General features: G+C 32.9%; 1 protein-coding gene across 1 annotated transcript in view; it reads right to left on the reverse strand.

Moving 5' to 3' along the window:
• Positions 1–2,226: 2,226 nt before the first annotated feature.
• The window catches only part of LOC132703604 (facilitated trehalose transporter Tret1-like), a 29,928-nt gene continuing 8,883 nt past the window's right edge, over positions 2,227–23,271 (reverse strand). Inside the window, exon 2 of the mRNA XM_060672958.1 lies at positions 2,227–8,021. Within this exon, the coding sequence (XP_060528941.1) occupies positions 6,649–8,021 (1,373 nt within the window). The 3' untranslated portion in view covers positions 2,227–6,648. The remainder of the gene's footprint in view (positions 8,022–23,271) is intronic.

Here is a 23,271-nt window from a genome sequence, read left to right on the forward strand (position 1 = left end):
CGGCAATGGAAAAAAAATTAATCAACTAGTTGCTCACATTTTCTCTTTCTATGTTTCTATTTTGTTTCTGCGCAAATTACTGTCACTGTGAATTTATTTATTTATTTATAATTACCGATAACCCATTCGTAATATTAAAGTGTTCATAATAGGAGCAAAATTAGGATAAGGATAGCCTGTGTTGCTTACAATCTTGCCCATAACCCCCTCTATTTTTTCTATTAGGGATATTTCAAAGCGCCGCAAAAAATGCAATGTGTGATTATTTCTGTTTCTTGTAAATATTCTTAAATTTTATCAAAATGATAAGTGCAAGGCGAGTTATACAAAAATCATTTTTTAGCTTTTTCCAAGATAAAAATAATGATAGCGGATATTCTGTTTAATAATACGTTACTACTTTTCAAACTCTATGTGATGGAGTTGATAGATTTTAAGTAGAACGTTTCGTTTCAGCAAAATCATCATCATCATGATGTATTAAATATCATTTTTTATTACGAATACAGCAATGCACGATAAAATATTATTTAAACCACACAAAAGGATTTTAATTAAATTTAAAATGTTTTCGTATTGGTCCAGGTTCTTTTTTTCTTTACATAATATAATGTTCTTTCATCGGACGAAAGTTCTACATGCTAAAATGCTATTTTTTATGCTATTCTAACAGCATTGAATCTGGACGTATTACTCGTACATACGTCCAGATTCAATGCCGTTAGAATAGTATAAAAAATAGCATTGTAATAATTATCCAGAGAGAAGACAAACACATACAAACTTTTTTAGCAGCATTGTGTATCTATGGAACCAGTTTTGTACAGATATAAATTCTGCAATGAAGAAGAAGTAAATCTGTTAAAGGAATAGAAAGTACAACTGGAATAGAGAAATCTACTGCTCATTTTATATGAAGAAAACATAAATTTCGCCCTTACAAATTTAGAATTAGTCAAGCGCTCAGATCTGATGATAAAGAAATTCGAAGGACATTTTGCGGATGATATACTAGGAAATGTCAGAAAGATGCTAAACTTTCCCCATAAGATTATTTGATCGGACGAAACTATGGTGACAAATAATAGGCACATACACAGATCTCAAAAAGATAGAAGTTAGTTTCAAGTCCTTTGTGTTTCACCTCGTCTCGTCCTTACTTCCCGTCCTTCTACGCACAAATGGAGCATGCGGCAGTGAAACACTAAAAAAACAAAAAGTATGTCTATAAAATCAGTTTTAGGAATATTTATCGGTTACTATTTACAATTTTTGCGGCGTTTTACCTTAAATTCATTTGGGTGTTCATCCCAATAAATAATAATGGTTTTGCTCAATTTCACTGGCGACATTGATTGTTTCAATTCAAATTGCTAAAATATTTAACATTAACTACGCTTAGATGGAAATTTTAGGTACTAATTGCTTAACCTTGTCCCGGAATCACTTTGAAATTATGTTAATAAATACTGTGGATTAATCTTAGGTATTTAACTAAAAGCATTTTTCTGATTTGGGGTTAATCTAGCCTATAACAACACTTGTTGCATAATATACCATTACCAGGCAGTTTTGGACACTGAGAGCCGACTGAGAAGATTAGTTCTTGAACCCTTTTAAAACATTACAGTTCATAAAGAAACGTTTGAAATTCGACAGATACAAACAAGGTGTTATCTGTGTTTAAAAAACAATGGTGACTTGCTTGAATGTCTTTTATAATTTAATTTTTTTTGTTGTAAATTATTTGTTTTTAAGCATTTTGCGCATGTAACATGATGTCCTTATTTAATTATCATTTAATGTTTATTTTTTTAATCACCATATTAGGGCCTACTAAGCCAATAGATTGACAATTTAGTATAATCATATTGGGTCGTACATCGTTGTATTCGTAATAAAAAATGCTATTTAATAAATGGCGTAGTTTTTTAACGGAAGTGTTGGGAGTTTGTTTGTGTTTTCAACATTACTTTAATAACTTTTTAGTTTTGAAACATTTTTATAATTTAACTATTTATTTATATATCTTTTATGCTTTCCAATATCCCTGATTTTTTTCATTCCCGTTTCTATTCCACATATTTACATATCAATCGAATTCAGTCGACTTAAAGTAATTCACAAAATTGATTTTGTGGGCTAAAAGCCGGTAAACATGTAATCACATTGAGTGTATTAACACAACTTGCTGCGTTCATGATTCAGGTCTGGAAAAGAAACTCGTTAATTCATAGATAATTTATTCAAGTCAATTTCTAAATTTATCACAGACTTTGAAGTTAATGACAAAATAATAGGCACGTTAGGCAGATTTAATACTGATTCGTTTGATAAACACTTAGAGAGTACCATAAATTACGTTTCAAGAAAATATTGTCATGGATGGGTTTAGCTTATTGTTTGAGAATTATTATTATTATTATTATTATTATTATTATTAATATAAAAGCATTGACTTAAAATGCTTGTTTTACAGTTTTTGAAAGTCATAAATAACATTATAAATTAGCTTTGCTTGCAAAATATCAAATGCCTTAAACCGGTACATGAAATTTACAAACTTATTGCTTCATTGTCTAATGCAAAATCGCCAAGCTGAAATTTGAAGATGTCTTGAGGTCTGCTTTCACAGATTTCTCTTTAGCACGTTCTACGGTGTGTGGCCCTTAAAACGCATGACCAACGCGTTTTCAAAAGTCACAAGTTACGTAAAGTTGTAATAAAGTTTGGTAACTTTGTAATAAGATTTTTCTAGAACTCAGTGAAACCCAGAGTTTATTTTTAATTTACCACCAGTTTTTTAGGTCTGAATAAAGTTATTAAGATTTGATGCCGTCAAAGAAGAAAAGTAATCACTATGCGGATAATATATGATTATTGAGCAATAGGACATTGGACAGGAAATACGGATCCGCATTTAAAGAGCCAGATTGCATTTATCAAAATAAAACCGCTTCTTACAAATATAAAATTGAATCTAAGTTTAAGACTACACCTTGTGATATTTCCGATCGTGCTTTATGGATTAGAGGCATGGCATTGCAAAAGGATGGAAGCCTTTGAAATGTGGGTTTATCATCGAATACTTCAGACATGTTATGAGACTTGCTCAACTAATCATACAGGAAAAATTAAATGGTGACGAGCATCAGGACTGAGATGTATATCGTGGCTTAAGAACTTGAGATGGTGGTATGGAAAGAATACCAGATCCTTATGTCGCGCGGCGGTCTCCAAAATACAGATAGCCAAAATGATCGCAAACCTTCAAAAGAAGACAGCACCAGAAGGAAAAGTCAGAAAATTGTTTTTTTTTAAACCAATAGAACGTACTATCGTGTTAGAGGATTAGTTCCTATATTTTTTATCGTAAGCCATTTTAAAAATTTAGCATAGTTCACTGGAGTTCGTTCAACTGTTTAGTCAAATTGAACAATAGTCATCAAGTAATAAGCTAGACCAATATATCGGATACTTAGCACACACGTTAAACATTAAAGTTTTGCTTTCTCAGAATAACTTGTACGCCAAAAACGTTTTGAAACTAAACTTAACTTCAGATGAAATGGGACTACAATAAAGTCGCTTAATTTTGGTTGGCTATAACCGTGCCGATTTTGGATTTTCTTGCAATGCGCCAGTGGCGTCAAATTATTATTTTAAATTCTTGCTTGGATAATATGAGGAGTCAGGCATTGTTGTTTATGACGTTGTAAACTTGTAAATAAAATGCGCAATACCAGCGGCGTGGAATAAAGGACTTATGAAATTTTAAAAAAAGATTTTTAAAAATTGAGATATGATTTACTGTTTGATATCACGTCGGATAAATGCAATGATTTTATTCACCATACAGTTTAAGTTTGACTTTCAGTGGCGTTTAATACAAAAATAAAGTTTCCCTAATTTTTTAAACTTTTTTCATTTTTTCAAAGTGCTTACATTAAGTAATATTACTTTATTAGTAAGGCCTTGGCCCTCCTCTAGCCTCAAAATTTGAGTCCTACTAAACGGCCTTCTAGAACCCAAGATATAAATCCTATTTAGCACATCTGAAGCTGGATGGAGTTGAAGTTTTTCCGAAGAGAACGTCAGTCACAAACTCTGGTGGAGAGAAATGCCAAGCGGTGTTAGTTATTTTTAGGCTAAATGCGACTAATTGACTATCTAAAAGCCCACAGGCAAATAGGAAGAAGAAAATTTAAAATGCCAAAACGAATAAATTAGAAGAATACTGTTCACAAAAAATTACAAGGAGCTATTAGAATTTATATAGCGAGAGCAACGAACAGAATAGTAGATAATCAGAGTAACATCGTAGTAGATAAAGTAAAGATCGCAATCCTCCTAACGGCAAATAGACACTGAAATTCTTTAGCGATGAAACAATGCATCTTTTGAATGATATTAGAATTAGGTAGACTGTGTGAAAACTGAAGAAGTAATTTGTAGGATGCTAAAAGGAAATAAGTTAATTACAATGAAAATAGACAAGTTCGAATACTTAGGTCACATAATGCGAAACGAGAAAAGATGCAAACAGTACAAGGAAAAATCCCAGGAAAACAGGAACTTCTCAGAAGAAGATTTTTTTGTTTAAAAAACCATTGAAATTGGTCAACACGCTAACCGAATAGGCACTTGAAGAAAAAGAAAATCAATCTGTATATAGAACAAATATTTCAAATATATATTTTTCCAAATTTTCGCCGCCTCTTTTTACGCACCGTTGGTGTTGGTATGCAGGGTGTTCGGAAATTGAGTTCGGAAACTTGGAGAAAATATTCATTGTGGTAAAATAATGGTAGTAAATCATGTAACGAAAATTCGAAATCGTAATATTTTCCGAGTCCGAGCTTGTCAAAATTCAGTATGCTTAATTCTGAACGGAATAAGTTGGTATTTTATACACAAGCCTCATTTTGCAAAAGTTGTCGATACAAATAAAAATGTTTCAGAAATCTGTCACCGGAGGGCACTTTACCTAGAATATTTTTTAAATTTTCCCTGTATTTTATTTATTTGGACTGATATTGCAAAATAGAACAAATTGCCTTAAGCAAAATCACAAATCTTCAAAAATTATTACTCTTGTTTTACTGCTACTGTGATGACCCATCAGAAATATTGAAATACTGTTTATGGCGATATGCATTTTTGCTACAGAAGAGCAAATGGAAATTTACATCAAGCATGACGGCTTTATATCTAGGCTTATCCCAATACAAATGTTTCCCCTGTAAAAGATTCATCAACATACATAGATGAATTCCAAAAGAGGATCATTCAAACCTGATAATATGAATAAAGGGAGACTAAGGTACAAAAGAACCGCTGCAAGAAAAGGAAGAATACTTCAAAATGTGGAGGCTGACCCATCAATGAGTTCAAGAAAACTTGCTGCTCAGGAAAAAATTGCTTGATCCACAGTTTAGGAAGTTTTGTATGAAAATGATGTTCGGCCCTTTCATGTTCAAAGGGTTCAAGCACGGTTTGAGGTTGATAAGCAATTGAGAGTAATTTTATGTCATCAATTTTTAATAAAAATTTTAAATTACTCGTAATTTTTAAATATCATTTTATTCACGGACTAGACTAGAAATTGAAGTTTTCTGTAAATGTATAGGCAGGGATTATAGGAAATAAACTTCTAGGACCTCATTTCTTTAAAGGGTCGCCTAATGGGGAAATGTATTTGCAATTTCTCCAAGAGGAACTACCACCTTTGCTGGAAGAGGTACTCTTGCAGTGGAGACAAAACATTTTACATTCGCTGTACGAAGATATTTAAATCAGGTATTTTAGCATCGATGAATAGGTCGGGGCGGATCTCTAGCTAGGCCGCCTCGGTCATCAGACCTTAAATCTGATGGATTTCTTTTTTTGAGGGCACTTACAGTCTTTAGTGTACGAAACAGCTACAACAGATATCAGTGATCTCCGACAAAAAATAATAAACGGTGGGAAATCATTTGAAATAGGAAAATTTTTAGAAATGAACGGTGGGCATTTTGAAAATTAATTGCAATTATCGTTGTATACTGTTTAATTCCGATTATTATTAATAATTTTTTGTTTCCGAAAATGTTAAATGTATTGTTGCTGAAATTAAACATATTATAGACTTATGCCATTTTTTCATTTTTTTTAATTTGTAGCATTCTGTTTTGAAATATTTAGTGCACGTCGCCTGCTTGTTTTTCCGTAACAGAAATGCATATCACGATATCCTGTATCACCTTTGTGTAAATTAGAAATGTGGGGTATTCGGGCAGAGAATAAAGAAGTCGATTTGTGCCTAAACGATAACACTTATCGACTTATAACAAGAGTTTTGAGGATTTGTGATTCTGCAATCTCCTCTATTTTGCAATATCTTTGCAAAATGTTCTAGGTAAAGTGCCCTCTAGTGACAGATTTCTGAAACACTTTTGCTAAATCTGGGCTGTGTGCAAAATACCAGCTTATTCAGCATTTTTTCCAACTGGAAAATTTTTTAAAATATAATCCGACACCATTAACGCATAGACCAAGGATGACACTTTACATCACTGATTAAAAATTAGAAATCTACAAAAAAATGTTACAGTTAACCAAAATTATTCAACATTTTCGGTGTCCCACCTCGTCTGTCGTTTAATTAATTCAACCATAAATTTCCCCCGCGTACTTGGGAAGATGAACGCTCACTTCTTTGTCGTGGCCTTTGAGCAACATCTGTATTTCCTCCAAAGTCTTGCCCTTAGTCTCGGGTATCACGAATATGGTAAACAGGGCTGTCAAATAGCAACAGGCGGAAAACAAATAGAAGGGTACGTGGTTTCCGTAGGCGTCGTGTAACCACGCGTACAGTTCCAACGAAATGATAGCGAACAGGACGTACATCGAATCCGCTAGGGTCATTCCTATCGCTTTCATCTTCGTCGGAAATATTTCAGCAGTGACTACTATAGGTACAATACCTAAACCAAATTTGAAAACGGCCGCGTAGCACATAACCGAAACGATCGGCAACCAACTGATCGATTTCACATCGTGTCCCGCTGCCATCAGGTTGAAATAAATTGCGATGACCAACAGGGAGGTGCCGGTCAGAAGGGCCGATATGGTCAGCAAAACTTTCCTTCCGCATCGATCTAGAATCATCGACGCCGTTGTCGCAGCGATGAACATCAGGGCGGCAAAAATTATAGCGGCGTAAGAGGTTTCGATGTACACCGAACCCGCTTCGTTGAGAATTAAATGCAAGTTCATCAGCAGGACGCTGATGCTGCTCAGATGCTGCGATCCGTTCAGCACAGTCATTATAAGTATCGCTTTCCTGTTACTCGGAATTAGTATCAAATCCTGGGGCCTACCCTTCTCCGTTTTCTGCCTCCTCACCGCTTGACATATGTCCTCGAATTCTTTTTCTACTTCGTCAGATCTGTCGTACTTTCTCAGCTTGCCTAGCGACGCTCTCGCTTCGTCGTTTAGATTTCTGAAGATCAAGTAATACGGAGATTCGGGCATGAACGCAAACGTAACTAGCTCGATTAAAGCTAGAGCGCCACCGACAATACTGGGTACGTAGTAGGGCACGAACGGTGCAATGGCGTAAACAAACAAAATTCCTATCAGCATCATGAGGTAGATGATGCTGGACAAGAACCCTCGAATCTTCGGATGAGCTATTTCCGCGATATACATCGGAGCGGCTACGAACGCCATATCCCCAGCCATACCAGCGAAGAATCTCGCCGCGTAGAGGTACGTCATATTTTTCGCCACCCCGATCACAATCCACACAACGAAAGTCACGGCGGACGCCAACAGCATCGAGTACTTCCTCCCGATCCTGTCGACGAAGTAGATAGTTGTCGGCAAACCGCAGAACGCCCCGATCATCAACGCAGATTCGAGCCATTCGCATTCGTGTAGAGTTGTTTCAAACGGCCTTGTTTGTTCGTTGAGCAATATGGGGATTACGGGTGCCGTCCAACCATAATGCATGCCATCGGAAATGGCTACCAGTGTACCTAAAAATAAATTTTTAATTAATATTTATTAATGTTCGATGTTTTAAGTCATAGACCAGTATCTATTGTAAGCACATTTTCAAAGGTTTTCGGAATAGTTTTATATAAGGGGGATTCAGCTTATTGCGAAAAATCGATGAAATAAATGTCTCGGAAACGGTGCGTCTTAGAGCGTCTTAGAGAATTAGAATCGATTCTTTTCGAAAGTATACGTGCTGTTCACTAGATACATGATCTCGATAAAGGTGCGTCGTACAGCGTAGCAGTTGGTACAGATGGCATCGAAGTCGAAAAGAAAAAACGTTTTCGTTTTGTCCGTCCATTTTCCGTTCTCCGTATCTCCTTTCTCTGCTCCAGGATTATTTGACAAAATATTCCGAATCGCATAAGCTAGACGCTTAAAATTTTGCTCCATTTTAACAGTCCACGTGATGCATAAGATATGTGAAAATGGCAGCGGCCAAACTTGGGCGTCAATATTTTTTTTTTTCGATTTTCGATTGATTTGTGGACATTAATATTTTACACACATATGAAGCTTGGTTCCCTAACTGAACCTATTGAAATTGGGCTGGGGGGGGGGGGGGGGGGGCTGAGGGGTCGGAAGTATTTTTAAAAAACAAAAAATCGTGTTTGCAAGGGTCTAAGAAAAGACTCATTTATCGAAAACCGTTAATGCAATATCGCAATGTACTTTTTAAAAATTCTTGATTTTTTTGTGGTTATTTTGGCTTCTAGAAAATCATGTTTACTTCCAACACCATTCATCCGATCAAAAAAAATTTGGAACCGTGATACGTGGGAGATCCTGCGCTATAATTATTGTTTCTCGCATTTTTTCGATTATATGCAAGGTGTTTCAGTTATCGACAAAACAATGAAAGATCGTGAAATTATTGTTTTTGTCTATCACGTACGCTGCTCTAGATATTTGAAAAAATCCATCTAAAAATCTCTATTCCTCGCGTTCAGTTCAGTCGCGATGACGTCATTCATTATTACGACGTACGGCATGGTTTCAGTAAAAAGATATTTGCTCGAAAACAATTTACTTTATTGAAAAAATTCACTGACTAGAAAACGTGGGGAATCCAGGGCTATAACCTCTATTTTCGGCATTTTTTCAATTATATGTAACGATTGTGGGCAAAAAATCAAAAAGATCTTGACAATTGGCGTTTTCGTGGGTAAATTATTTGATGTTAGCGAAAAACTATAAAACCTGGGATAACTTGGTTTAAACAGTATCGTAAATTGTGTCCCTCTACTACAAGGAACCGAGAAGCGACTTGTTTTTGAAATACAAAGTTGCTTCGCGTTGCACGCTACAAACTTGCCCCGCCCAGCTACGATTTTCAAAAGCAATCTTGTTTTTTGTTTGTTCTCTATTTTCACTTTGACAATGCTCCCTAAAAACGGGAATAACTTTCGAACGGTTTGAGCTTAGATGCTGAAATTTGGGTCCTTTTAACTGGCCCAGGAAATAGATGTCTGTGCCGTCCATCTTTTTTCCTCAATTTTCTTTTTTTTCCGCTTAGTTCCCTAGCGAAATATACTGAAACTGGGGGGACAAAAGCGTCGAGAACTATTTAAAAAAAAAATGAAATACATCTTTGCTATGGTCCAAAGACATTTTTTTTCGCAAAAATGGTTACTGACATCAAATTCTTGAACGAAAAGACGCACGAGATCCAAATCTAAAAATCGTTAAGAATCAGATCAAATGTAAAACGTGCGTCGGAAATTTGCAAAAATCTAAAAAATGAATTCTTTTACTGCAAATCGGAAATAACTAGCAAACTATGTTTCAGTTGTCAGTTTGCAGCGAAACTGGATCGATCCGCTTTTTGAGAGAGTATATGGGTTGGCCGGCACAAAAAATTCGCAATCAGCGTTGGTTTACAATGAAACAGGTACAACAAAAGGGTAACAAAAGACCAGGCAAACGTCCAGTAAAGTGTATTAACAAAATACGGCGATATAACAGGCCACAGATTCTCTCGATATGAAAAATATCTCAAATTACACAAGATCTAGAAAAATAAGAACTATTGGTTGAGATGCCGGTCCACAACTATCTCCTTGTCCGGCGTTACCAACTGTAGCTCGATACGATTATTATCGTTTAATCATGGGGACGCCCTCCATCAAATTGTAATATAACAAGCAGCTAATGGAAACATAGAAAACCGTCATAATTTGTTTCGCTACAAGTTTGTATTATAGAGCTTTACCGAGAGTATGGACAGTTAAAATTTTTGTATTTGAAGTTTTCACATATTGTACAGTGTGTTCTGGACATTTTGCGCTATATTAAAAAGTATAATAGGTGTCTTAAATTTGCAGCTGTTGATTTCGGATTTGCCAGAGACGTAGAAGTCCATACCCACATTTAAACTTTAGAAGTTGCAGGAGTCAAAAGTCCTGAAGTATTAAAAAAATATATTATTAACTATTTAGCCGATCAGCTAAATTCTTCCACCGTGAAGCGCACTATGACTTCTATTTCAAGCATTTTTTTGGATTATATACAGGGTTTTCCAATTATATGGGGAACAATCTAAAAAATTGTTCATTTTGAGAGAAAATTATTAGATGTAAATCAAGACCCGTGGAAAATATGTCTATTTGGTTCATACAGTCTCTAGGCGGCATCGAGGGCTACAGTTTTTGCATTTAAGGTTTTCTGCTATCAGACACACTGCACTCAATGTCACGATGACATCATTTACTACTGCATTGTTTCAGAAAACAAGTAATTTCTCGAAAACCATTTACCCTATTAAAAATCATCTACCACTAAACGTGGGAGATAACAGGGCTATAACTTTTATTTCGTGCATTTTTTGGATTATGTACAGGGTGTGTCGATAAAAAAATCTGAAAGATTATTACCAGCAATTGAAAAATACAGGACAATTTGGTATAGACAGTATCGTAATCTGTTAATCTCTGTCGTGAGAGAGTTTCAGCTTTCGTCTATCTTTCTTTAAAATACTAAGCCGCTCTACAAAGTACGTAAACTTAAATAAATAATATATATAAATAATATAAAATTTTCATTTTTAGGATGTTGTTTCACTAAAACTTAAAAGTCTTCTAATTTCTGAAGGACACTAGTTGGTAACTAAAAACTTAATATTTTGTTTTGGATATATATTTTATTTTTCACAAAAAAAAGATCTCGACTTAACCAGTGCAGTGACGACGTAGCTAACCAAAATATTATTTGTGCATCGACAGTCAGTTGCAACGATTTCCTTAAAAAAAGTATAACATTTGAAGTTATTTATAAGCAGATTTCATCTCCAAATTTTCTTATAGTCCGTCGGACAGTTTTCGCTAAAAATTAAAAATTAATTTCTCTGCATCTTGTATATTAACGATATTGTTATGACCATGTTTATATCTCGTCTTCTTGTGGTAGGTATTGCTTGGGTTAGGATTTGCAGGATAACTATAGTACTCCTATGGTTCATTATACTTCCTGCAATATTATTAATATTTTTAACTGTGACTGGGGCATTGTACTGTTGATTTATAAAGGTATAAATAACCAAAGTTTACAGAAAAATAAAAAGCGCAGAGCTAAAATGTAGAACAAATTCGAATTGGATTTCAAGGAAAATGCTCCACCATTCATGCGCATTTTTTGCAGTCAACAGAAAATGTATAGGGTGGATCAAAAAATTGTGAAAATGTCGAATCGAAAATCGAAATTAAGTATTAATTTAATTAATTAAATTTAATTAAAAATTATAATTCTATTTAACTTTCGATTTGATATTTGTAAGTACATAATGTAATGTAATGTTTTAATATTTTGCATAATGTGCTATTTTCGGATATACCACTGAAAATTCAAAATTTTCAACGGAAACAAGGACTCATTGCGGTAATCAGCTCCTTGTTTCCTGAATAATTTTACATTATTCAGAAAATATCGATTTTTCAGTTCAAGTTTCAGTTTTCTGTAAAAATGAAAAAAACAACACAAAATACAGTAATTTAGTGTTTAGATAAACTACTAAAATCTAAGTGTTACAATAACCTTGCAAGTCTTTGAATTTTTCAGCAGAAATCGGCAAGGCATCTTATTAAGCAAGTCCTGGCAGAATTCCCCTGCAAGTTCAGATGACTTCACTTCTTTCTTGTGGCAATCGAAACTTTTTGCCCTGATTCCATTGTAAGTTGAACGAAACAAAATCTCGGTGTCCGATTTCGTTATTTCTCTGCTTTCACTTTATGCAACTTATTCTCGTTCTGAAGTCTGAGAATGTCACGATCCAATGATGCTACGTCAATGTGATTATTTGCCTTTTCTTTCGCTTTCTAGAGATGTACTTTTCGTCGTAAATTCACCACAGGCATTACAGGTATCTGTGAGCGAATAGCGAAATGAAATATTAAAATCCTTGCAGAATATAGTCCTGTAAATTTTATAGGACACGGAGAAACATAGTGTTTAAAATAAAATTTTAGATATCGATGTATTAAAAGAGTTTATGTGTTCTCGAATCCTACTTATAATTTCGTCATCTAACTTTAAGTCCCTTTATCCGTGGAAGCGAGGCTTGTTTTCTTAAGGCTGAAGAGTAGCTATTGAAATTTCTTCTTGGATACCCCGTGAATGGATGGATCTAAGGATCCCTCCTTCATAGCGAGTACTCTGAATTTATATACAGTATCACGGTGAGATCGTTCAAATAACTCTTTCGAGCGACATGAGATTTCATAGATAGGTAGTGAAAAATTTATATGAAGGAAACCAAACAGCTATCAAATACCTTGATTTTTATAAATAACAGGGCATGCAGAAGATCCCTTGCGGCCAGGTCGTCCGGAAATTAAGGAGAACAGAAGACTAAATAATTTATTGGAAGTTGAGGATAATCTCCATCGTGTGAAGTAGCTTCAATTAATGAGGTTAGTGCGTATTAAAAAAAGGAAATTAACATCCGTACTGATTACATCACTACCGGAGCTGCACGAATTTAATACGACCGCACATTATAGTTGTGTGGTGGAAACGTGCATCTTAAATCCATTTTTTCATCATAAGAAACTCTCAAATAATGACTACAACTAGTACTAACGACTGGCTACGTTTTGTTTAAATAGTAAGATAAGTAAACAAAATTTACGACCAACATACACAAAAAATAAATATATGAGTAGGGATTTCAAATAACAAAAATTATTGGACCTCATTTCCTCGATCAAAATCATAATGAATTAATTCCTACTCTCGCAGTTTATTTCTCAAATGAAAATCAGCCTGATACGCTAGATAGGCAGATTTAATTTCACCAGGATCGTGTTCTGAACCATTTTGTCCGAGAAGTTAGTGAATTTTTAAATACGGTATTTCCCGGATAGTGGATTGGTACAACAAGGCCAATAGAAAAGCCTGTAAGATCCCCAGATAGAACTCAACTGGATTTTTTCGTGTGGGGATATTTAAAATCCTTGGTGAATAGGGACAAACCACAAAATGTAGGTGATTCAGAATTTTGAGTGAGGTACGAAATAAGAGAAATTAATGAAAATATCTTGATTGATTTTACTCACTGTGAATCATATTATGAGCCAGGATATTTTGTGTTAACCAAGTTACAAATTTCCTCTTGAGTTCTAGTTTTGTGTCCATATTCAATAAAAATTAAAATTTTAATTCTCTGAGTTTCATTTAGATATGTCCCTTTTCATTACTTACAGAAATTAAATTGTAAAAATGTAAGAACTGTACCGGTACTTGCTGTTCATTTCAAAAGTAAATTTCTTTTTTTCATTGTTTTGCTCATGAAAAGTAGGGGATTGGTACAGCGCATGCTCTATGGATTATGTACTCTGTTTGTTTTCTGTTTACAGATATCACCTGTAAATCAGGAACATTTCTTTTTATTTCAACGATGTTAAGAGATAAGTATAGAGAAACTTAAACAAAATTAGAATAAAGTATTATATTCTATTTTAAAAAACTTATTATACCATGTTTCTAGCACTCTGGTACAAAATCTTATTTTTGATGTTTCATCTAAAATTGTTTGCCAAGAAAAAATGTCTGAGGCCTTTCAGGAACTATCTGGGCAAATTTGGCTATTGTTTAATTATTTAAAATTAAGTTTTTTCCAAGCAAGCAAGCAAGATTTTCCCATACATTATGTCCTATAAATACTAGATTTCTAGGTAAAGATATTAGATTTAACGAGACTTACCTTGGTCCAAAAGTTGACATTAACCAAGTTACAATTTCAATTTTGATTTTTTAAAATAATTCCTGAATCTAATCTAGCTTTCGCACAAAATTTGGCAAATCCGGCTTATTGGACATGAGAAATACATTCTCGTCAATAATTTTTTGGGGCAAATTGTAGAGGGCGCTACGTATGCTACTGTTCTTGCCTTAGATACTTCGAAACTTTTTTGCACCCCAGTGTATGTAGTTGTAATTCAAAGTAGGTTTTGATTAACATAATCACAATAAAAAGCAAAAATTTCTTCTTCAGACACTCGTTTATTAAATATTTCCTCCCCTAGTTCCTGAAAAAGTTCGTCAATAAAGTGTCGTTTATAAAACTTCTTGTATAAATCGATTCCATTTGAAATGGGTTTTACCTCAAACGATTTAATAAAAATAGTAACAACAAAATACCTTTATTGATCGACAAGGTTTTTTGCAACTGCGTTAATGGGAGGTTCAAAAAATGGTATAAAAAAACGTGAAGTAATTACGCTATACTCGTAGGCGTACGCATATGCTTTTCAAAATGAAAAAACGGCGCTTGTGTAATTTCCTTACGTAAAATTACAAATAAATAGAAAAAAGAAAATGTATTAATATAACTATATAAAAACCGGTATATACACCATTAAATAAAGTAATGATAAAAACATTGAATAAATTATTTAAATTAGGAAAATATTTCTTTTTTTTTTAGTTATAGTAATACTATAATATTTTGAAGATAACATATTATAAAAATGAAAGTTGAATCTTGTGCAAAACTATGTTACATTAATGTATACATTTTTGTCCTTCCTGGGCCCACATAATACTGTGCAAAAAGGTTTTCCCCATCTTTGTTCATTTCTTATACGTAAGTAACATATTAGTAGCAGAAAATTACTTCAAAAATAATAAGTTTTCGACATAAAACAATTATACCACACGAATAGAATTTTCTTCGAGAATATCGTGGAAAAACGGAAATAGAATCTCGTGTTTTTCTCTCAACACAGGTAGGTCTTGGTTCAGTCAATTTTTTTCCTTTATTTACAAAATTTTAATATTATTTTATTAAACTATTTATGTAAATAACCCGTATTATTATTATTATTATTATTATTATTATTATTATTATTATTATTAAATTTACCTCTTAGTTGTGACGATCATAGGAAAAATTGTGGTTTATAACTTCAAGATTTTCCAGTTTTTTTGAAAATGTTAAATTTTTTGTAAAGTTTAACCTTCAAGGCACAGTTAAGTATATACAGGGGGTATGATTTAACACAGTATTGCAAATCATATGATATTTATAAACCAATAAAAGGCAAATTCATGCTTATATTTAACAGTATCAAATATAATCACAAATGTCGCTTATTAGCAAAGACAAAGGGTTGCGGTTTTCGTGACCCTGTGCTAGTTTTTCGAGAAGCAAAAGATTCCGCGAACAGAATTTTTATAATCCTTTTTATTTTTGAGATACGGGCTGTGAACTTTGTATTTTGGGACACCTCTCGTATCTTCGTTATTCGAAAAAAATAGAAAAACAAAAAGCGGATTTTCTATCTTCAATTATTTTCGAGTAAGAGGCCAAACTTATATGCTTTGAAATGAGTCACACTGTATATTTTTCTATAATAAGATCGAGTGTGTCAGAAGCACCTCAATAATGTATATTAATCTATGGCTGTTTTTAGTATTAAACCTAATATTTAAGTTTTAAAAAGTTTATAACCGTTTTTCTTAACTTAGCTTTTAAAAACAAAGTAACACAGTGCTGTCCCATTCAGTAATTCTTGAGTTTCCTTTAGAATTCTGCGGTGTGTGTTTTTTGTAATTTGTATTAAAAGTTTTCATTAAGAGGCCAAAACCAGCTATGTTGTGTGTATTAAATATAAAAACTAAAGAAATCCTACATGTTAGTTTGTTATACTCAATGTAACGAAAATGTGGATTAAGCTTTAAAAGTGTATTTCAACAGGTTTAAATTAGGCAAGAGAAAATGCTGTAAATTATTTTTGAGATTCTGAAATGGTCCATGAAAACTGAGGGACATACAAATCTTTTTGTTTGACGATCTTTACTCTATCTTTCATGTATTCCATCTCCAGAAATAAATGTCGATAGCTCCAAATTGGCTTAATGGATTTTAATAGAATGGAATAGAAACGCATTTAATTTTAACAAATATTTTTGTTTGACGGTCTTTACTCTATCTTTCATGTAATCCATCTCCAGAAATAAATGTCGATAGCTCCAAATTGGCTTAATGGATTTTAATAGAATGGAATAGAAACGCATTTATTTTTAACAAATATTTTTGTTTGACGGTCTTTACTCTATCTTTCATGTAATCCATCTCCAGAAATAAATGTCGATAGCTGCAAATTGGCTTAATGGATTTTAATAGAATGGAATAGAAACGCATTTATTTTTAACTTGGTGCAGCCCAGCATAGCTGTTTGCTTAACCAAGCATTCATAAGTTACAAAACAAAACTCGATGAATATAAAATGAAATGAAAAAAAATTATGTCAAAACTGCAGCCCATTATCTCAAAAATAAGAATTTAAAAAAATATATTTTTTTTTTGCATATTTTTTGTTTATAATTAATGAAATACATTAAATAAAAAATAACCCTGGATATGGTTTTGAAGAGAATTAAATTCTCAATCAATTTTCTTAAAGATTTTTGTTTTCATTTTTTTATTAACACTTACTAAAAAGTTTTTTAAAGCAAAAAACTGACTCATAATTTTTTTTATTATATTTTGGACCTAAATAAATAGTTTCCATGCATTAACGAATATAAATAGTACTACGCTATTAATATTTTCTAGTTTTAGAATTATAGATTTTTTTTTAATTCCTCCTTTTTTGACATTAAATGTCATTTTTTATGTAAAACTTAATGAAATCAATGTTCATGGTATAAGTTCTACAATTCCATGAATGTATGAATAATCATTGGTATTGCCAAAGACAATAGTTTGTGGAGGTGAATTATATGAAAAACTTCAACTAACATAAAAAAAACTGCAAGTGGTAGAAAATTTTTATTTAAATTTTATACTAATTTTCGAGAGTTTACATCTTAAAAAAAAAGATGTAATTATAATATACCTATTGTTACTCAATTTATAAAACAAAGTGATGCGATCATCACATTAATTATTTTAAAATTAATTATAAGGAAAAGAAAATTATGCGCTCAAATATTGTTTACTACAGATAGGATATTTTTATCTTAATGGCTGATGGGATCTTTTCATCGAAAAATGATAATGTCACATAATTTTGGATAAATACCAGAGATGACGAAGAAATGTTGTTGATGCAGCATTAGAAAATTTTACGTCTACGTGTTTAAAATCTGTCAAACTATTCAAAAACATGAAATCCTGATACGGAGCGTAGATACTGATTGGTGCATTATACCAACCTTTAATGTAAACATCAACTATAAAAATAAATGATATGACACTATATTCCGGGATATCATCCCTTCGCTTGTTGAACTCCGACTGGAGTCCTGCAGACGTTTCGCCAAAATCTCACTTGGCATCTTCAATGCTCGCGCTCCGAAAACACTTCGAGCACTGGTTTTCGGAGCGCGAGCAATGAAGATGCCAAGTGAGAGTTTGGCGAAATGTCTGCAGGATTCCAGTCGGAGTTCAACAAGCGAAAGGATGATATCCCGGAATATAGTGTCATCACATTTTTCCATCCGTGAATATATATATATATATATATATATATATATATATATATATATATATATATATATATATATATATATATATATATATATATATATATATATATATCATCCGTTCGCTCGTTGAACTCCGACTGGAATCCTGCAAATCTTGCATCCGACTGGAATCCTGCAGACGTTTCGCCAAAATCTCACTTGGCATCTTCAATGCTCGCGCTCCGAAAACACTTCGAACACTGGAGCGCGAGCATTGAAGATGCCAAGTGAGATTTTGGCGAAACGTCTGCAGGATTCCAGCCGGATGCAAGATTTGCAGGATTCCAGTCGGATGCAGGATTCCAGTCGGAGTTCAACGAGCGAACGGATGATATCCCGGAATATAGTGTCATCACATTTTTCCATCCGTGAATCAATACGTGAGAATATATATATATATATATATATATATATATATATATATATATATATATATATATATATATATATATATATATATATATATATATATATATATATGATGACACTATATTCCGGGATATCATCCGTTCGCTCGTTGAACTCCGACTGGAATCCTGCATCCGACTGGAATCCTGCAAATCTTGCATCCGACTGGAATCCTGCAGACGTTTCGCCAAAATCTCACTTGGCATCTTCAATGCTCGCGTTCCGAAAACACTTCGAACACAGTGTCATCACATTTTTCCATCCGTGAATCAATACGTGAGAATATATATATATATATATATATATATATATATATATATATATATATATATATATATATATATATATATATATATATATATATATACATGAATAATATAATGAATAAAATGAAAAAGAAACACCTTGAGGTGGAATTTCTCCCAAAAATATGTAAGCTAAAATCAGAAGCTCTTGAAATGATATTTACTTTTTCTAGTATAACTCTATTTGAAATTGAATAAATTCCAAAATATCTTGTTTTCTATCACACAAAATTTGCTTCACATCTTGATTATCCATTCCAGTTTCATACTTGGACCAATCTTCGACCATTCTCGCTTGAAGCAATTGAAAATTGCAAGACTTGGACCACAAGACACAGGCCAGACAACTTCGGCAACACTTTTTAAGTCTAACTCATAAACATGATGCCGACAGAGAAACCACACAGTGTTCGAAGTGTTTTCGGAACGCGAGCATTGAAGATGCCAAGTGAGATTTTGGCGAAACGTCTGCAGGATTCCAGTCGGATGCAAGATTTGCAGGATTCCAGTCGGATGCAGGATTCCAGTCGGAGTTCAACGAGCGAACGGATGATATCCCGGAATATAGTGTCATCACATTTTTCCATCCGTGAATCAATACGTGAGAATATATATATATATATATATATATATATATATATATATATATATATATATATATATATATACATGAATAATATAATGAATAAAATGAAAAAGAAACACCTTGAGGTGGAATTTCTCCCAAAAATATGTAAGCTAAAATCAGAAGCTCTTGAAATGATATTTACTTTTTCTAGTATAACTCTATTTGAAATTGAATAAATTCCAAAATATCTTGTTTTCTATCACACAAAATTTGCTTCACATCTTGATTATCCATTCCAGTTTCATACTTGGACCAATCTTCGACCATTCTCGCTTGAAGCAATTGAAAATTGCAAGACTTGGACCACAAGACACAGGCCAGACAACTTCGGCAACACTTTTTAAGTCTAACTCATAAACATGATGCCGACAGAGAAACCACAGCAGTGTTTTATTCAAAGCTTCTTCACTGTGTAATGCGGCTCCATTCTGTCCACTTTTAATTACAATCAATAATAATTAATACAACAGATTAAAAAGAGCAATTCAACCAATTACAATATAGCATGATCGTTAAATAAAATAAATACATTAACAAGAACCAATATTTTAATATTTAAATGTATTAAAATATCCATGGGGTTTTATACACGCCCAGTCGCAAATCAATTGGACCAAGGTGATATATTAACACTCTGAACTAATTTTTATTTATTTAAAAAAACTCCAACAAAAGTAACTAAGATAATTTGTTGCTATTTACTATCAGCCACTAAACAACAATATTTGTTATTATTTTAGTTAGTATAATAAAAACAAATCAGTTAATAATAATAACATGATTGCCTAGTAGGTAGGTTTGTTGCAAAAATGGTTCGTGGAAAAGCGTTATCGAACGATATGCCAAATTCCATTGTTGCTGGGCACAATATTGAAAAAAAAATTTAACCATACCTCAATGTCATAGAAAGGATTATTATCGCACTCATCAAAAGTAATGAAAATATCCAGAAAGAAAATAGCATTACAAACAAAACCACAAAGCTGTTTCGAAGAGACAGCTGTAAAAAAGACACTGGGATATGGGTTCTACAAAGTAAGTTAAATAACAATGAGCAATCGAGCGCAAGAATATCATATTTTTATTCTAAGCCAAGGAAAAGCCACTTCCTTCTTTTATGGGCAGGAAGCATAAATCCTGGCTACCACATCAATGAGACAGTTGTTTGGAACGACGAATCTAAATTCAAAGATTGTGTGGGCGATTCGCGGAGTCAAATGCTAGTGGAAGAATATCGCCACTGAAAAAGTTAAATTTCCTGCATCTGTATTGGTTTCGGGCTGCACGTCAAGGATTTGGACGATTTTGCCGCACAATACAAATTTATTTTAGAAGAACAATTGCTGCTGTCCATTGATATTTTTCAATTACCGGAAGGAGGATTCATATTTCAACAGGATGACCTAGGCATTCCATACTGTTTGAACTGTCAAGTCGTGGTTTACAGAAATGGATATATCGGAATTATCTCCAAATGAGACTTTATGACACCAAATGAAAAAAGCACTTGGAACTTTTTCCCCCACTATTTCCCAACTAAGGCAAACACTTCAGCAAATCTGGGATAACTTCCAACCCGAATAATGTAAAATATCAGTGAACACTATGCAGCAGGGAATCGATACCTTTTTTTAAAAAAAAGGTGGTTGGTAATGACAATAAGAAATATTTTTTGCTTTTTTTTATTACTGTAGTTAGAATAACCCACCAATATTATCGATGATTTGTAAACAGTACATAAAATCAAATTATCTTAGTTGTTTTTGTAAGTGTTATTTCAAAAAAATAAGAAAAATGTTCATAAGTTAAACATTATGTTAATATACCTTCTTCTTTGGTTTATTCCTCTAAAATAACAAAACAAAATTACTTTTTAGTTTTTTACTAAGCATTGGAATAACCGAGATCCGATGGGTGTCCCAAAATGAAAATCTTCAAAAATACCCTGTGTCTGAAAAATCAAAAGGGCTATGAATATTCCGTTGGCGCTATCTTTTGTTTTTCGAAAAAATAGTACAGTTTCGCGAAAACCGCATCATTTTCTAATAACACCCGCTACTGATCAAATTGAGATTTATTTACTTCACACTGAAATATCGTCATAATCGTCTGGCATGAATTATGCGAATTATTGTTCGAAATATGAACATTAATCTCCATTAATAGCTGTATGGACATTTCAATTATCCGTCCTACGGAACGCCAAAGCGGCCAACACGTAATATATCATTAACTCTGTCGAATCTTCAACATTTAATGTTACATTGGTATTACCGACGTAACCTTAGATTCATTCAAGGTTGGGTATAAAACGCGGCAATTTAAATGATTGAATTGAATGCTCCTTAATTTTCCTAGCGACTAGCGAGACGGCTTAATTGGTGATTCCGAAATTGCCATTTTGATGCTTAATCATTTGCGAATTTTAAGTTAGGCCCACTAAAAAGGTGACTTTAAAAAATGTCGTTTCTAATAATATGAGTAAGTTCTGATCTCTAAAATTTTGCAAAAAAAGGTCAAGCCGGAATATGGTCACTATATCAGACGTTAACTGATCATTAAATAATCGAAATACGGATGTCGAGATTATTTCAAATGCTTCTGGGATAACACTGGAAAAAAAGCATACATTTACTAATTTTACTAGTTAACGGTAAGAAATATGTGCGTAATTTTGTGTGTTTATTATCAGTGAGTTACATTTTGAGAGGCATGCCAAAAGTATGGTTTACATTAGAATAAAGCAACTCGATGGCTCTTACGTCTTGAATCTTGATATAAAGAAAAGATTTTGCGAGCCCATAATTTAATCGCATAAAATTATGCAGATTTTGTTTATACCAAATAGATTACTGGTTGTTATAGAAATAAAAATAACAAAATATTTATGATTTATTATGAGTTAACAAGACTTGTCATTTTATCGCATAAAATTAATAGCATTCAATGATTGAATCTGTCCAATTAAAGCGTCTCCATTTGCGTACTTTTTTAGGGAACCATTTTAGAAATACAATTAAAATCCACTCTAGCATACACTGTTTCCAAAGAGGAAAAAGTTTTCTTCGTCACAAAAAGAACGTTTTTTATATATGCAGTGTGTTCATTCAAGTGGGCAGTATATGGAAAACTTTTTTATTGCTAGTTTTGTGAAAATAGCTACTCTATATGGACAGTTATACTCAGTTGAATTGCAATCAACATATATAAAATTTCCTAAATCCTTAAGTTGACAACTACACACTATTTTCAAATATCCAATATAATACATCCTCCATGAAAAAAATCAGGTTTGGTATAAATAAATTATGTAAATTTTGTAAATTAGAATAGATTTTCTTGGAAAACATGATGTTATTTCGACTCATTATAAAATTGTGTAACACGTTCTGTTACATATAAATAATTAATGCTGACATATAATAATAATTGTTGTTCCAATGAAAAGATGAACAATACTTAATAGGTCCCGTTTATAACAATACAATTTCAATGTACTAAAGGCTCGATATATCCAGCATAAATAGCATTGTTGATTATACCTGAAGTTATTTCTAGACATGCTTATTTTTCTGTAAAATTATCATTTTCAAATCAAAAAGATTTTGAAAATGTTCACATCAATTACACAGGCCAACAATTTTCAAACTTTTGACAGTTGATTTACATCTAATACTTGACTCTTGATTGATTTTCTCTATCACGTATGGTGTTTACCAACATTAAAAGAATTAATAAATGAAAATCTATGTCCATTTATTTTTCGAAGCAAAAATTTGCGTTTAGTGGATTTTCTTGTATATTCCATGGATGGATTGTCTCTTTTTATTGACCAGCAGTAATCTGCCATCATTGCAACTTTCCCTCGACCTTGATATCTACGTTCCACTTATTTTATATCTTGGTGGTACCTCTCACCTT

The sequence above is a fragment of the Cylas formicarius genome, unplaced genomic scaffold (assembly GCF_029955315.1).
Source record: "Cylas formicarius isolate icCylForm1 unplaced genomic scaffold, icCylForm1.1 PGA_scaffold_6__28_contigs__length_40554024, whole genome shotgun sequence".
In the NCBI taxonomy this organism is placed as follows: domain Eukaryota; kingdom Metazoa; phylum Arthropoda; class Insecta; order Coleoptera; family Brentidae; genus Cylas; species Cylas formicarius.